Source organism: Thunnus thynnus, chromosome 1 (assembly GCF_963924715.1).
Source record: "Thunnus thynnus chromosome 1, fThuThy2.1, whole genome shotgun sequence".
In the NCBI taxonomy this organism is placed as follows: Eukaryota; Metazoa; Chordata; class Actinopteri; order Scombriformes; family Scombridae; genus Thunnus; species Thunnus thynnus.
Window position 1 is genome coordinate 6725841 of NC_089517.1, and position 17982 is coordinate 6743822.

Sequence of the window (17982 nt, forward strand, 5' to 3'; positions counted from 1 at the left end):
GAGCAAAAAGCACCGGCTTCAGACTGCTCTGAACGCTCGGTTCGCAACGTTTTTTTCTACTTTCAGCCCGAGCTGATGTCACCTCGTGACGGATTTCTTTATATGGTCATCTGCTCCACTAAACTGTGAATCAAAGCTACTCTATTGGAGTCCCAGAATAATAATACAGAGCTGGAAATGAGCATAGTAGGTCTCCTTTAAAAGAAGTAACTTTTAAAGGAGACACACTGAAGTTCTCATAAAAGATTCTACCAACTTTGAAAAGTCCTTTGTCGATAAACGCTGCAGCACTGAAATATTACAGCTCATGGTTGACACGTCCACGTGGTCGTGAGGGTTCATTTGATGTGTATTTCTTCATCTGTCAATTGTTCATTTGCTAGAAAAGCAAACTGGATGCTTGTTTTGTGTATTGGTATGTATGTATGTACTGTATTCCACATCCATGGTCCTATTCTCGGTCACACACACACAATTCGCTTTTTCCAGCTTTTTCTTGTTGTTCAGCGAGATACAACAAAGGAGCTCTTCTTCTGTCGGTCTTGAGGTTGCCACCTTGTTTTCTAGTACGATGTGTGGAATGTGTCCGTCTACATAGACCCCTGATTGTAATACGTATAGAAGCACATCCGCCGTCCACGTGCAAGTCTGCATCCATCTGTACTGAAGTATGGACGGAGCTTAAAGTCACATGGAATTAGTTTGCATACTGACATCTTTGAGTATAATGAACTTTTATTGTTTTTTAGAGTGTAAACAGACTGATAATTGGTATACAGTATGGAATTGGGACACAGTCTATATTTGGGCTGTGAGTGTGTTGCTGCACATGTGAGTTCTTGGCAAACACAAGCAGAGGATGAGGATGGAGAAAGTTGTGACAGCGATAAAAAAGCGTCGACAGCGGATTAATTGCGAGCGTAGGTGTTGGGGTCGTCACCTGGAACGAGCCGAACGAGCCACTTCAACAGAACGGCTGAGGACTGAGTGCAATCCGGTGTTGTCCTCCTCTGAACTTCAGCTAATCAATTAACGTGATTTAATACTCAGTCACTCCACATGGAATGGAAGCCAGTGTGGCTCTGTGTTCTCCTAATTTATACTGTATCGACCGTTTCACACAGATGCAGAGAGCGAGAGAGAGAGGGAGGAAGAGAGAGGAAGAGAGAGAGGAAGAGAGAGGAAACGGAGGCAGGCTGATTGTGTTGAATGGTTGCGGGTAAAGCTCGATCTCCGGGGAAAATGAAGTGATTGTTTTATTTTTGCAGTTTAACATTGCTAAAGTTTAAATGGCTGGAAAGAATGAGATGGAGAGCAAGCGAGGCAGAGAGAGACTGACTCAGAGAGTCCTCTCTTGTGAGCCTTCGTCTAGCCTTTGGCATAGAAAGTGAGCCTGCATATTACTCAGTCTATCACAACACAGCAGGAGAATGGGAGGAGAATTAATACACTTGGCTTTCATGCCAGTGTGCTCTCTCTTTGCCTTTCTTCTCTCCTACACTACTGCTCTCTCTTTCTCTTCAAGCTCCACTGGACAAAAGCACTTTGTGTGCTAATAAAATTAACTTGTATAGCTTTGATTTTTTTTTTTTTTTTTTTTTTAACCAAGCCGATAACAATCAAGCTGAGCAAAAAAAAAAAAAAAAAAAGTTTAAAAAAAAATAATTGAATCTTGAGATTGTATTCAATTTTCTGTTCATTTCTAAACACGCGCCTGGTGCTGGCGGCAGGCTCAGTCTTCAGAGTGCTGCTGAGGCTCAGGGGCAAACATTTTTGTCTGTATGCATTTCAATGACATAAACAGTATCTAGCTCGCCATACCCTCAGCAACCGTCTATCTGCCTCACATAAATCTAAATGACATTAACATTTAAAAAACCCCAAGTCCTGCCTGTCTACGGATGGGCCTCTCAGACAGACAGGCCTCCATTTTATTTATCCACATGGCGGACGACGGGGAAGACAGTCGGCGCTGCAGACAGACATAAATCTGTGCAGGTTGGAGCCGTTGAACCGCCGCGGCCGGCAGGTTAAGTGAATATCCCCCTCTGCTTCCTGAAAGAGCTCGCACTCCTATTTCCCACTCCCATTAAATATGTGTTTCATTTCTGCCTTATTTGGATGGAAAGTCATTTTACCCTCTTTTATAGAAGGTCATAAAATATATAGTGTTTTTTTAACACTCTGCATAACATCTACATTTTCTATTGTATAAATGTGATCGCCGCGACACGGGGCTGAATAAAACATTCATGGCAAAAGCCATTTCTTCTGTGACATTTGGTCCCCTATCTATCATCAGTTTTCTATATGCAGCCAGGAGAACAAACGCTGGTCAAATGTTTAAATGTGGCCTCTCCACATAAAATTTAAACCCCGTTTTCACATTAACACCCACCGGCTAGTAGATGGAAATGCTTTTTTTTTTTGCGTAGATAAGAGAAAAGTCAAATGGAAATGACTCGCAGGGCTGTTGTGGCAGTGGGGAGCGTGCTGATGGGCCTGGAAAATTGAAGCATGTCAGTAAAATTAGAAAAAGCCAGCTCTGCCTCAACTGGCAGACATGTAAATGTGGCAGAGCTCCTCAGATGAGTCCATTATGGACTGTCCCAGGCAGCCTTTTCTCATCAAAAATCCCATCAGTGTATTAAAAGGTATAGCCTTGGCACTGACAAATTAATTCTTTTTTTTTTTTTTTTTTTTTTTTTCTTGATTGATTTGAATCGCTGTTGAACTCAGTGATGGGCAGCAATTCAATTTAATCGTTCATCTTCCTTCAGCAAGAAAAATATACTAAAGAAGAAATGGAAATATTTATAGTGTTTTCAATATCAGTGCTATTACGCAAATATTGCAGCTTCTACACACCAAACTAATCAATATGATTCACAAATTAAGCTCAGAAAACAGAATGTTACATGAAAAAATATCAGTTTTGTCACACTTTAAACCATGCAGTTCAACGCAGTCAACATAAACTTGATTATTTGGAAGTTATCTTGCTTGTTGCATTGCTACTAAAAATCCACTTCAAAACCATTTGTCCCAGTCGTCACCTCATGTTCATCGTTTTTAGGTTGAACTTCGGGATGCGGCATGAAGGTTGAAACATTAGCAGGAAGTGATGGCGGTTAGTTTAAGCCTTTATTCCTTGCTGAGATCCCTCTGAGCACACTTATATGAAAGCCCCTGTACTTTATAAAGCACCATCATGTGTGATTATTTACTTTTAGTCACCCCGTAAAGTTTAATTGCAAAACTCCCTGTGGCCATTTGGAAAAAAAAAAAAACACTAATTTAAAACATGTTACGGTTTTCTCGGCAATGGTTGCTAAACACCCAAAACATGCAGTAATATTCAGTAAAAGGATTTACAGGATTAAAAGATTAAAGCAGAGTAGAATGAATTGAGGATTGTATGTATGAGCTAATAAACAGAATCCAGCAGTTTTATGGTAAGTACGTGATAATCCATGATGAAGTGTCTTGATATTAGAAAATAATGGCTGAGGTGGCGATGAAGAACACCTGATGAGAAGAAGCAGCATTTTCTAAGAGTCTGTAATTTTCTATATCAGGAGAGTTTGGAGTCCATTATCACAACCCCGAGGAGGCAGCATTTAAATCTACCATTATTTAAAGTTTGTCTGTAGTCATTTTAACCCATAATTAATCTACTTTTTTAGCTGAAATATGCTCCAAAGCATATCGTATCACTTATTGAACAGCCTGGCAGCAGTACAGAGATATTACCTTCTTAAATTTTAAAGCGAGCCTCGCCCTTCTAACCAATCAGAGAAGGCTAAAGTGAAGGGTGGGAGTCAGTCAATACGTGAGCGCACATCTGGTCTATTAATCCCCTCGTACCGAGGCTATAAGTTAGCATTAGCTGCTTGAAGACATCCAAATGGCTTATTCACAGGCTAGCAAGCTCCTGATACCTGCAATCGTTCCTTTGTTACTTAAAGGATAAGGCTATTTTTCTTATATGTGCAGAGCCAAACCAACAAACCATATATATCTTATTCCTCTGTGCCGTAGACCTCCATTGTGGTCCAAACACTATAAAAAAACATGTTAAAGAGCCACATCTTTGCACTGGGTGGCATGTCTCTAGTCCCCAAAGAGTGTGGTTACTTGCTTGCGGAGTTTATACTCTAGTACTGAAAGACAGTAGCTAAGCAAGACTAAAACTGAAAGACTGAAAGAGTAAAACTGAAGCTAGACTTGACAAAAACATTGAAGTTTAACTGGCCACCATGCACGATAGCTCTACCATTATAAACAATGGGAGGGGCACAAAAATTAGCCAGTGGATAAACTAATTTTAGCTCTCTCATCATGTACAAATTGTTCAGAGTTGTTTTATTCACTCTGTGCATATGCGATGCACATGTGGAGTGCAGTTGTGAATGTGCTGTAGATGTAATGCATCATTAACTATGATGGAACTATTGGGACATCTCCATTTTTCAGAGGAGGACAATAACTTACAGCTGGCATGCTTATGTCATGATTGGTCGCCAGCTGCAAACTGTTTACTGCAGTTCTACTTTACACTGAATGATTGACCAAATATACAGTCAAATTCGAAAATCACTTACCACAAACCGTTCGACACCTTCACATCTGTGCCGGTACACCCAAAGACATGGTCGAAACATGGGTTACAACCGCTCGAATTAGGGCTGTCATGTATAATCAAAATTTAAAAAAAAAACTGTATATTTGATCTGTAATAAAACTGATGACAAAATAATGCACTAATTTTGAATGAATGTCCACAGTGTAAGTGCAACAAGTCGTCCCTTCTACTCGCAGCAGATGTTTTTCTCTGTATTAACCACTTGTTATTAGATGGATTCACTTCCACGCTTAGGTTAGCTTAGATTATTTTATTACACTAGTAGTGACTATCTGAAACTTTGTTATCTGCAGTGTTAGTTGGTTAGTCGAACTTTAAACCTGCATTTAAAACTGATTTTTTTGGCCACTTGTAGGTGGTGGACACAAGTAGTGAGCACGACAGTACATATCATCAGCTTTTAAGTTGATATTTTGAATTTGTTAGCAAATAGCTGCTTATTTCCACATCCAGCAGTTATGGAGCAACATTTTCCTTCATTTAAAGTCATTTTTCTGTCCACCTGGTGGATATAAGTCCAATATTTACTCTCTTTTAGCTCTGTTTTTGCTCTCTATCAACTTCTGAGGGAAATGCGTATCTCTTTAGCTGCTAAATGCTCTGTTTGCTGTTTGGTGCTGAGCAGGTAGTGTACAGTGTCTGAAAACGACGCTATGAGAATGAACCAAAACAGTGAAGTTGCAGCCGGACAGCTAAAGTAAAGCCGAGGGGATCTGTACGTTCATCACTACAAGTAATACACTGTCATTATGAAACAATATAGATTATAGCCGCTTTAAATAAGGATACCTAATTTTGAAATGAAACTCTGCTATTAACAAACTGAGAAATGGCCAAAGATAGAAACTTTAAAAAAGATTCCAAGATCAACAATTCAACTCTTCTGAGACCGAAAGAAGACCAACTTTCTCTAAGACTTCATCTATAATTTAATGAATCGATAATCAACTATTTAAAAGCCTGACAAGGAGTTTTTACACCCCTCCAAGTTGCAGGGTTTTCCCAGTTTGGAAACTGTGTTGCCCCATTTCAGGTTGCATGAAGCACTCCCACAGGTACTCATTAGTATTGTTTACTTGTGAACCCAATGGTGCCATGTTGTCTTCTAATCATAGATTTTACAACACCTTCTGTACTCTGGCAGCAAACACATCTGTGATCTTATGAAGAAATGTGCCAGGTCAACATTTGCGCTGAATTAATGTACAGTATGTGAACTTCTATGTTAGTTAAAATACAGTAACTAAACAACGTTGTTTTCATGTGCTCTAATGATTTAATTAAGTCTAATTTACTAATAAAAATACATCTATTGTACACCAGGATCTCACTGTTACTGTCCCTTATGACCAAGACAATCAATTTCCTTCATCATTCATGCTGTTTACAAATGTGGCAGCTGGTGCTGAGTTCAAGGTGCAGCAACCAAAATATTGAATACTGCATAAGATTTCATGGTATAAAATCAATAGCCTGTTTATTATGCCATGACATGAAGCCGTGCAGCCTGAAGGAAACCTATCACAGTCTAACACGTTTTTTTCCAAGGCCTAACGTGGGCACACAGAGACAAACAGAACAGGGAAAACAGTCAATTAAAGAGCCTGGTGGATGTTTCTGTTCCTAGTGTCTCCAGGATGATAAAAGTAACCAGAGGGATGGATGCTGAAATGCTGTCTTCAGGTGCTTGTTGTAAACTCTTATTTCAGAGTTCATTAAGTATGTTTGGAAAGAAATACACACAGGTAGTTTATATCGAATTTGAGAACTCAAACTTCATGCATTCATTTAATATTTTAACAAAGAACACACAAATTAGGCGAGTTGGAGATGTTTTAACCAATCTGATACCACTTAAGTCACTCTTTATAAAAGGTCATAACTAATGGCTGTACTATTTGTTAAAAAATAATATACAAATGCTTTATAGATCAATAACGAGTCATTAATAAAAAAAACCTCAGGAGTTACCAGCTTATTTAAAATCTTTTTGGTTGGTATTCAGCAAACGGCTTCTACAGTTATAAATGTTATTGAGCTGTTAATGAAAGGTTTCTTACAACAATCCATTACGTGTGCAGTCGTAAACGGTATCAATAAATTGATTTTGGTCCAGATGCTCTGCAACATTTTTTTCAGAAGATTGGTGGTCACAATGCAAGTGTCATGCTGAAAGAGGATAAACATCTACCAAAGGGATTTTTTTTCCACAACCTGGCAACCCAAATGTTCATTTTAATGGATTATTACCAATCCATAAAGAAATAGCAAATTACCTATTAATCATTGATAAATCCATTTGTTATAACTTATAAACCCATTATATATTTATATATATAAACAACTCATTTGTACATAATAATTTTGGATTGATTAATTTGTTGCAATTAAGGGTGATCAACAAACACTGATTTATGAAACATTACAAAGCCATTATTTACAACTTATAAAGGATGCAGCATTATAATGTGGTGCTACTAATTTATTAAAAATGAAATAGCTCATTGCCTTTATTTAATTTAATGTTTATTTGTATGGGGACAAGTATATAGCAGGAACTAATGCCACAGACCACAGCATTTATAGCATTAAGCTAGTTTGCAATGCTCGTCCGTAACATGTAGCTCCAGATAACTCGGGGTCACCACCAGAAATTGCTTTATTAACCATTTATTTATAAATGGTTAATAAATCAATTTGATGCTTCTCTTATAGGAGAAGTGTCAACTGGTTCAGGATGAGATACAACAGAGGCGGAAGATGAAGGCTGCAAGTAGATGGTCGGCATGTACAAACAAGACGTCTGGACCAGATGGGAGCACGTGGAACCTTGCAAGATCACCTAGACAGCGCTGTGGAGACCTGAAGCATTGGGCATCAAGTTTCTCATCCAATCAGTCTTTGATGTTCTCCTAAACCCGGCCAACCTACCTAGCTTGGGCATGGCAAACACTCCAGCATGCCAACTGTGCCAGAGGAGGTGCACCTTGGAGCACATCCTCAGTTGCTGCCTGAAAGTGTTGGGGGAAGGGCGATACCGCTAGAGCCATGACCAAATGCTAAGATCTTTGGCAGACATAATCAGCACAGTGATTCCGAACAGCAAGAATGAGCACGCCCCCCCCCAGACAGTCCATCACCTTCATCAGAGCTGAAGAGAAGGCACTACATCAGCCTAGCTCCTCGGGAGGGCTTCTTGCCATCTTTTGGGACTGGCAGCTCCAAGTCAACCAAGGAAGGCAGCTCAAGTTCCCAGGAAACATCGCAACCACTCCTCTCCGCCCAGACATGGTGTTAACTTCAAAGTCTACAAAGCAAGTGGTCCTGCTGGCCCGCTGTGAGCCAGTCCAAGTTGGGTGCCAGGGCTTTGCTGGCCATTCAATACGGTGAACTCTCAAAAAAGGACTGCAGTGCAGAAAAGCCACCAAAAACATTCTGGAGGCTGCTGAAAAGACCTCGCAGAGGATGTGGATCCGGAGGGGGGATCCGTGGAGCAGTGCGCCACTTAGATACAAGTCAGGGGCTGATCACCAATGGCTGGGTCGCCTGTTTGAGTTTTTCTTCATTGACTAACATGAATGTCCAAAGCACTTGGCATCACCTCCAAAAATATTATAATATTATATTAATCAATTATTAATAATCTTTTCTCTTTCTTTTAAATAACTTCTCACAACTTACCTTATTTTAAAAAGGCCTTTATGTAATTGATACCACACTGTTTTATTTCCAACATGTCATATCTGTTTTATTGTGTTTTTTATTATTAGTTTTAATCTTATACTAGGGGTATTTTATTGTTTGATAAAATTTTATTGTATTTGATAAAAACTGTCTGATTTTACTATTTAATTGTAGTACTTAAATGTTTTAACCATGTAAAGCACTTTGTAACTTTGTTTGTCATCATCATTATTATTATTATTAATAATAATAATATGAAGCCATTAACTACATCTTGTAAGTTATTACAAATTATACCCTTTATAAATGTCGTATTATTAGAAAATTGTACTGTTCATTTATTAAAAATGAAAAAATGAGACAGCTCAGTTGTATATAATCATTAAGAAGATATATTTCCATAACAACTCGCAAACACCATCAAACATTACGCATAAATTCATCATTTTTGCCGCTTCAGTGCTAGATGTGTATCTCCACAGGAGTCCGTTATTTCCGACGGCAAGTGAACGCAGCACGGAGAGCGGGACTGCGCGAGCGCTCTTCCCTCCTCCCCTTTCTCGCCCTCCCTCCCGCGCAGCTCCGCGCGAGTGCCCGCCGGTGAGGGCGCGCGCACGGGAGGTGGCGGGGGGTTGTGCTCGCTCCTGCTCTCTCTGCTCTCTGACCCCAGTGGCAGCTCCGACTCACTGCACTCCGGCTCCCCCTCCGTCAGACCGAGGCTGCACTCTCTCTCTCTCTTCCCCTGTTGTCTGTCAGTGTCTCTCGCCCTCCTTCTCCGGCTCTCTCCCCCTCGCTCTCTTGTCTGGTTTCTTTCCACAGGAGCCAGCCGAGGTCCCCGCCGGGTCGAAGGTTCTGCCCTACCCGCCCAGACTGCCGCAACCCCCGGACGGCCGCGTACAAACCTGCCCGCTCCCCCTGCTGCTGCTGCTGCCGCATGGACCCGCGTCTCTCCGCCGCCGCCGCTGCTGCTGCTGCTGCCGCCGCCGCCGCCGCGTAGAGGGCGACCCCGACCCGACACTCTTCCTCCGGCCAGATAAAAAAACGCACAAAAAAACCCCACACGACGAAGGTAGAGCAACCTTTCCGCTTGGCTTTGAAAACCGAAGAGGGAGGGAGGGGAGTGAGTGGAGACGGGGAGAGAGAAAAAAAGAAATTCCTGACACAAAGCCGTCGGTTTAGAGGTGGCTTGTCATTTACGAGGAAGAGCAAGAGGTTAGCGCGGCGGTGCTCTGACACTGACCACCTTTGGGTGTTTTTTTTTTTATTATTATTCCAGGAGCAGAGTTCAGGACTGTACGGATCTTTCTTTTTGTGTACATTTCTGCAAGCGGCGTATAGCAAACATCGTGTATGTGCATGGTTTCAAGAAAGGGTCAATTTATTCGCCTTTACCCCCTTCTCTCTCTCCCTCTCTCTCTCTCTCTCTCTCCTTCTCTCTGCTTACCGGGAGTGATTTCTACTCGTGAAGTTAGCTATATGCTGTGTGTGTATCGGCGCTCTGTTTATTCACCGACAGGGCTGACAATGTGTGTGTGTGTTAGTGAGTGTGAGTGTGAGTGTGTGTGCAGCACCGCCAAAGAAAAGCAGCTCAGTGCGAAGCCACAGCGTGCATAATAAAAAAAAAAAAAAAAAAAAAAAAAAAATCCACTGCCAGAGCAGGTTTAGCACGCTAAGCTAGAGAGCTAGTTGCTGCTACTGTAGCCATAAGGTAGAGACAGACAGGCGAGCAAGGCGAGTTTCAGCAGCCCGACACACACACACACACACACACACATGCATAGACACACACACACACACTGACTGACTGCACACGGCGAGGAGACTGTGAAGCATGCTGCACACAAATCCAGTTTTTCGGCCTACATTAGCAAAAAAAAAAAGAAAAAAGGGGGGAGGTGGGGGGCACATTTCTGAGCAGTAGCAGCACTTCAGGTTTTAGATTTTGCTGAGGTGAAGTGTGTGTGTGTGCACGGCATCTGACAGGGCAGCTTTTAATTGAAGAGGGGTTTTTTTTTTTTTTTTTTTAAGGCCCAGGGAGATCTGCAAACTTGTTTCTCATGCATGCAAGCAAGCAAGCAGCAAGGAGTCTTTGGAGTTGGTGTAATATCATTTAAAATGTCTATTATGTTAAGAGCTGAAGTGTAGTGGAGCCGCTTGAACTCAAGTTCAAGGAATTGGAGTTTTCCCACCTTTTTTTTTTTTTTTCTAGGCTGGCATAGATCTTCTGTGACTTAAATTCATAGCACACATCATTGGAAAGTAGCATCCAGCTGACCCAGAAAACATAAATCAATGCTTTTGTGAAAATAGGACAGGTTTTTTAGTTTTAAATTTGAGGGTTGTTTCTTTTTTTTCTTTTTTTTTTTTTTTAAAGATATTCACGGACTGGAGGTCACAGCCTTTTCTACTCACCACTGCATCACAGGATTTAACCATCAAATGAACTCCGGAGCTGTTTGATTTCCCTCCAAAAAAAGAGAAAAAAAAAAAAAAAAAGGAAGAAGAAGAAGAAGATGACAGACTTGTTAAATTGAAGGCAATCCCCCCCCCCCCCTTTCTTCTTCTTCTTCTTCTTCTTCTTCTTCTTCTTCTTCTTCTTCTTCTTCCTCTTCTTCTCTACTCGTGGCTGCATCCGGAGGTCTGGTATAAAAAGCCTGTCAAGCCCACAGTGGCCACTTTACGATCAGTCAGGGAGGTCAGACAGGAGGGAGGCTCAGGGTCCGAGGACACATTGCTCAGCCCGGTGAGTGAGCTCTGAAGATGCATATCCAACGTTTACATCGGTTTTTTTTTTAGCTGCAGAATTTAAAGAGTGAAAGTGTGGATTTTTTTTAACCTAATTTACCTAATTTTGGCTTTATTTTTTACTGGCGGTACAAAGACACCAGAGCAGTTCAGCAGCTGACAGATTAATTGGTTCATTGCAGAATTAGAGCACCAGGCCTTGAATAACAAAAGCAGAACTTTTTCTTTTTATTTTTTTGTGTGTGTGTTTTTTTCCGGGGTAATTGTCAGCGGATTGGGGGGGGGGGGGGGGGGACGGGAAGCAAACCTGTTTCTGTGCATGCAATTGTGAAAGAATTTCTTGTTTTACTTAAAAAAAAAAAAAAAAATTTTTTAACATCAGCAGAAATTACACCTGAAGCTTTTTCTCTTCATTTAATTCCAACAAGCTGATGCCACAGATGCCATGAAATGCAGTAAATTTATTACATTTGAATCTACTTGGTTCGCTTTAAAACCAGCAGCAGCAGCAGCAGCAGAGCAGCAATTAAAAAATGTGCCTTCCAGGATTGTGAATTGTCACTTTTTACAGTCTAGTGTTTGAAAGAGTAGTTATGTGCAAACTTTTAACAAGCTCTTTTTTTTTTATTCTCTTAAGGAAATGCCACATCGTTTTGAAAGGGTTAGAATAAATCTGCTAATTATGTTAAAGTTGCCTCACTGCATTTTGCAAATTAGGAATTGTATGAAGAAGCGGTTTGATGAGCTGTTTTGGGAATTTACGGCATGTTTTTTTTTTTTTTTCATTTTACTTTTTTTTTTTTTACTGTGACGCAGCAAAAAAAAAAAAGAAGCAATTTCTGTTTGTGCTCTCTTGAAACCACATAAGAAAACTGTAATTACAACGTGTGTATTAACAATGTGATTTATGAGTTCGCTGCTCGATATTTCAGCTTAAGAAAAACCACTTGACATGTTAGTTTTTTTTTTGCTTGTGCACTTCATGTTTTGGACAGTTTTAAATTGTTTTTATTCTCTTGCCATGTAGGAGACGTTGTTGCAGAAGCCGGGTGCATGCTTTGTGGTCCCTGTTTAAAGCAGCTGATTTGTGTGTGTGTGTGTGTGTGTGTGTGTGTGTGTGTGTGTCGGTGCAGACTGCAGCGTGTCGTGGTCGTGAGTCGGATCAGCCGGGTCTCTTCTGTTGTCGTCGTCGCTGCTGTTGCTGCTGCTGCTGCTGCTGTTGGGAGACTTCCTGGGCTTCTTGAGCGGGTCTGAAGGATGACCGCCGCACGGCTCGCTGCTGAATCCCGGTGAACGAACGGCGTCTCATGTCCAAACGGCGGAAAGGATGGCTCATGGCAAAGTGACCATCACGGTGGACGAGTACAGCTCCAACCCCACGCAGGCCTTCACACACTACAACATCAACCAGAGCCGCTTCCAACCTCCACACGTCCACATGTAAGTGCACGCACACACACTCACACACACTCACACACACACACACACACACACAACTCTACGGATCACCTGCCAACAGCTGCTGAACTAAAATACCCCCATAGAATATTTTTTTTAGCGGCCAAAGTCAATTCATATGTTGTTTTTTTTTAATTAAACGTGAGATCCTGCCTGTTGTAGATCACATACAGTATAAAGACAGATTCATGTACTGTTACTTTGTTACTCTTTTTTATATTTATTAATTTATATTTATATTTTATTTCATTTTTTTTTAATGTTTTGATGGTTTCACTTTATTTAAAGTTACTAATTAATAATTCAGACAGTGAAAATTTGGCGTTTTGTTGTGTAACAGGAGGCCAATCAGGACTCTCTGTATGATGCAGAGACTTTGTTTATACTTTGATTTAATTGGCTCAAGTTCAGTGAGTGTACGGTGGCCTGCGAGGACAAACTTTAGAGAGCAGGCAGGGACTAAAAAGTTTCTAAACTGCACGGTGTAACAGGCAGGTGAACCGTAGACCAATCAAATGTTACAGTCGTGCAGCATTTTGCACACTGATAACTCAAAGCTTTCACACATATTTGAGCAAAATCTTGTCTGACCGGAGTGACGCCGCGCCGCCGCCGTACGCCGTGCGGTCTCACTCTGAGACTTATCGGTCGTGCCATGTTGTCATTGTGGTGCATGCAACACTTTTTCCCTCATTAGGGTGCTTCTCTTTTATTTATTTATCAGACCAGTTACTTAGTGTTGCTCTTGTCTGGTGCGGTTACGGTCTGCCTCTCATTAGTGGGTCAGAGCGCCGTGACCCGTCAGCACGCACTCATCAGAGCGCCGTGTGCTCCGTCGCTGGACAGAGCTGCTGCAGCTCGCTTTGTGTCTTCTTCCAGTTACAGCTGTTTTTTTTATGCTTTTATAAAATGTTGGTGAATGATTGTCGGTTTATGTGCTTGAGAAATTTTTACCTGCAGCAGAGACAGGAAGCGATTTTAAAAGAGCGCCAGAACGCTGTTTTCATCATCATTATAGTGGATTTGTTTGCTACTTCATTTCATGTTGCTGTTCGGTTGAACTTTTATCCTTTTTGTTGGATAATTTTGATTTGATTTGACTTATTTTAGATGCATGATTATTTTATCGGAGCGAAGCCGACACCGACTTCTACTGCAGCTTTTATATTTTAGGTGCAAAAAAATGAGGATAAATAAAATATTTGGCTAAAATAATAAAATATGCTGCATGTTGGAGCTGATTATACACTTTAGAAAGGTTACACACTGAACAGGCGTTAATGTGAGAAGACGGATACCATGACAACCCCTGAATACTGATTATATGCCACGTAGTCTCTTTTTGTAAAAATAGATAGATATTACTGTAGATAGATTTATCTGATGGTAACGTAGACACAAGGCTGCAATCATCCAGCACTGGAATACAGTTAAAATTATCAAAGATAATCACGGTCCTCGTTGTAAAGGATTAAAAGTTTAAGATGACGGATCTTCAAGACAGTTTAAAAACATACAAAACAATCAAAAAACTGAATAAGATGGACTATTTAAGTGTTTCTTTATGAAGAGTTTGTCTGCTGTTGCTTCAGAGATCTGCATCAGTTTGTAAATATATATTTTTGTCAATGAAAACCTTAAATCTAAAAGGAATTAGTTGAGCTTCTGTTGCATAATTACGGCTTTCTCTGACTCAGTCTTGAATTAAAGTTAAGATCGGAGTTAAAATAAACAGAATCATGCGGTTATTAGAGGAGTTATCAGGTTTAATCGACAGACATCAGATAAGATACGCTGTAAACTCTTCACCTAGTCAGTCCTCCGTCCTGTCCTGTCATCGCGTTGCTCGGAAACGGAAGAGAAGGCGGCGTCTGAACCGAGTTGAACCTAGACGGCGGCCGACGGGCTGGGCGGCGGGCGGGGGGCGGGGGGGGGGGGGGGTCGAAACACTTAGAACAAGAGTTTATGTTACTTGAAGTGGTACACATGGAAAATCACGCAGATATATAAACATCATAAAGGAGACGTTTTTTTTTTAGACAAACGTTCGCTGCAGAGCTGAAAAGCAAAAATAAGTCGACCTGTTCTCACTTCGGGGGGAGCAGCAGCAGCAGCAGCAACATCTGGCAAACAAGTTATTTCTATTTTGTTTACTTCAACACTCCCACAGTTCTGTCTGGATAATGGTGTTCATGTAAACAGGATTATTTTTAGGGGGGGAGAGAGAGAGATGGTCAAATTATAGAATCGTATAAACAGCTAAATAGGACTCTTCACCCGGGTTGTTTGTAGTCTTCACATAGTTGTTTTGGGATTCCTCAGCTGTGAGTAAAGAGGAGGGGGGGGGGGGGGGGGGGCAGCGAGCGTGGGGTCCCCAGACGAGGTCACCTAGCGCTTTGTGTTTTAACGTCGGCCAAAATACTTCAACATGAATCAAGGTGAACACTCGGCAGACTCGCGCAAGGCTCGTTCTGGTTTTGAAGAAGCTCCTTTTAATTATTTTCTTTTTAGACGATCCAAATAGTAGATAATCCAAACGATTTCTCCTACTTATAATCACGACACAACGACCTCTCCAAGGCTCGACTTTAGCCTCAAATTACGATGCTTATTATGAGGTCTTTTGCTTTTATGATTGACATTGACAGGTTGTGTTTTTTTTTTGTTTTTTTTTTTGTTCTGCTGTGTGGCACCGTTTGACCCGTTAAGCAGCAGCAAGCAGCAAGCAGCAGCAAGAGAAACCTCACATAAAGCCTCTTTTGTAGGAAAATTGAGAAACGAGCAAAGTGGGGGGAAAAAAGGAAGGACTGGATCTGCCCTGACGTTAAAGAGGAAAATCCTAGAAAAAAAAAACAAAAACGTTTATAGTTTCTAAAAGCGGATCATCATCAGTCATCTGGAGAGAGTTAAGTTTTATTCAAGACTTCGAAGACTTAACAAGAAGAGATTGTGGATGTTTTGCCTTCAGGTTGTAGCTGTAAAGAAGTAGCTGTTTATTAGGTGTATTTAGTAAAAAAAAAAAAAAAGAGTGAAACAGCAGGAGCGAAAACACGATTTTTCTTCTTTGAGAAGCAGCGAAAGTGAAATAAATGGAGTTAAGGTGCAGAAAAGTGGTTAAAATTTTTATCAAAACTTGGAGCAAATAATCACAGTATTTATCTAAATATTTAGGATGATATTTTAGCTTTTTTTTCCCATTTTTTTTGTGTGTGTGTGGAGGTGAAGCCGCTGTAGGAAAGGGATGTGTCGAGGCTGTGGGGCCTCTCAGCAGATATGTGTTTGGATAAATACATTAGGCTGTTTCCTGGCTTCCACAGAGCCTGCAGTGTTTTACTCTTGTCATTCTTAAACTCAGACTGGGAACCCCGGGATCACACACACACACACACACACACACACACACACACGCTCGCTCGCTCTCTCTCCCATCAGCCCATCCCCCCGCTATGTTTAAGTGCTTATAGAATACGAGCTCTGTTCTGGGAAAGTAAAGGCTTGTTTAGATTTGAGAGATAATGATCCGACTTTGCTCGGGGTTCCTCTCTCGCTGCATCCAGAGTATTTGGACATAAATAAAGTTGTTGCTTCTCTTAAAGTAAAGAGAGAAAGGAGAAAAAACTCAAAGTAAAGGGGGTTGCCCGCCTTTTGAAATACAATCCTTGCTAATGTTTTTACCCCCCCACCACCACCACCACCACCACCACCATGTAGAAGGAATATTTAGATTTCTGTGATGGAGTACAGCAGCGCCTTTTGTGCGGCGTGGAAGGTATCGCTCTATGAACCACGTATGAAAACATGCATGTAGTGCACACACAGACACACATAGAGACAAGCTAATGCTTTGGAACGTGACCCTGAAGTCAAAGTGGGCTTTCTTCGGAGCATGGGACGTCTCTCTCTCTCTCTCTCTCTCTCTCTCTCTCTGTCTGTCTGTAAGTGAGCGACAGACTCGCTGCGGCCCTGTTTGTGTCTGGTTTATTTTTCTGCGCCGTCTGTTTTTTTTTTTTTTTTTTTTTTTCTTGCCTCACTCAGCCCCCTCGTTGTCGTCTCGTGAAATGAAATGCTCAGCAACTTGGAACATATGCTTCGAGTTGGGACACTAATGGCTTCGAATCCAATTTGAGCAGGATCTGGGCCAGACTTGAGGGAAGGCCCGAAATACAGACAGACAGACACAGACAGACTGTGGAAGGTAGAAGGACCGGAGATCGGAGGGGTGAGCGCTTAAATAGTCCGATAAAAGTTTTAAAATATCTAAAAAAAAAAGGTTATAACGTTCAACAAACACACAGTCGGACTATTTAACATCTCAGAGCTGCATTCAGAGAAAATTATCAGTTATGTTTTCTAAGAATTTTCCCTCCAGAATTAAACTCTCGCAGGGTTGCAACTATTATTTTCACATCATTCATCACTTCATCTCACAGTTATTTTTTTTTCCCAATTGATTGTTGAGTCTATAACGTGTCAGAAAATTGCAGTTCCTTCACAGTCCAAGGTGACATCTTCAAATTATCCGACCAAACAGTCCAAAACTCCCAAAATATTCAAATAAAGCACCAAATCCTCCACATTTAAGCAGCAGTGAATGCTTTCTCCTTCTCGCCTGATAAATAACTGAAATATTTAATAGATTATAAAAAAATCGTTGGCTATAAAATTCAGCAGTTTCTTTTAAATAGAGAAGAAAAAAAAAAACCGTCTGCGTGAATCAGCGGCAGCAAGAAAACTTCTCCAAATCCGAACTAATACAGAGTTAAATCGAGGACTCCGGATTATGCGGTGCAGGGATGATGACGTTTGCGGGTTGATCTTGATCGCAGATGTGTTGGCATTTCTCACTCGATGACTTAACTGGATTACACCATTAACGCCTTTAGAGTGTTAATTTATTTAATTCCCACTGGATGTGAACGCTTTGCAAGCCAGTGGAGGGAAAACAGACTTTCCCCCTTTTTGATGCAAGTCATCGATGGGGGGGACGAACATATTTGTGTCATTAGAGGTATATTCAACACTGTTTATGTTGATTTTACATACACAACAGGGGAATCATACTAATTTGTCCAAACCTTTAACCGTATAACGGCAAGACAGTAGAAAAGGCGGCCTTGTGTTTTCTTTTTGACACCATCAGTGAACCTCACCACAGTGTTTTTGTGATTATGAAGTGTGTTTGACTGTGTGCACCGGAGCAGACGTGCTGGGATTCTTCTTCATGGACTTATGATGGCGCCTTAAGAGGGCATCCTACACAGCAGCATGGTCCACCAAGTTTTTCCACCAAGAGTTTTTCCTAAATCATCTAAAACGGCTTTCTGCTGAGTTAAAAGCTGTCGGAGGATTTTCGAAACATTTGTGAATAAATGCCGTTTTATTCTGTCCTTTTTTTTTTTTTTTAGTTTCACAGACTTCCTGCTTTTGCTTCTAGATTTGTTTTTGTGTTT

At 41.1% G+C, this 17982-nt stretch overlaps 1 protein-coding gene across 2 annotated transcripts in view; it reads left to right on the plus strand.

The window, feature by feature from the left end:
* Positions 1–8915: 8915 nt before the first annotated feature.
* Positions 8916–17982, plus strand: part of mpped2a (metallophosphoesterase domain containing 2a) — an 80194-nt gene continuing 71127 nt past the window's right edge. The window contains exons 1-3 of one of the 2 annotated variants that reach the window (XM_067616539.1): positions 8916–9398; positions 10704–11072; positions 12208–12514. In XM_067616539.1, the coding sequence (XP_067472640.1) occupies positions 12402–12514 (113 nt within the window). In that variant the 5' untranslated portion in view covers positions 8916–9398; positions 10704–11072; positions 12208–12401. The remainder of the gene's footprint in view (positions 9399–10703; positions 11073–12207; positions 12515–17982) is intronic. The other variant, XM_067616460.1, reaches the window with a different exon arrangement.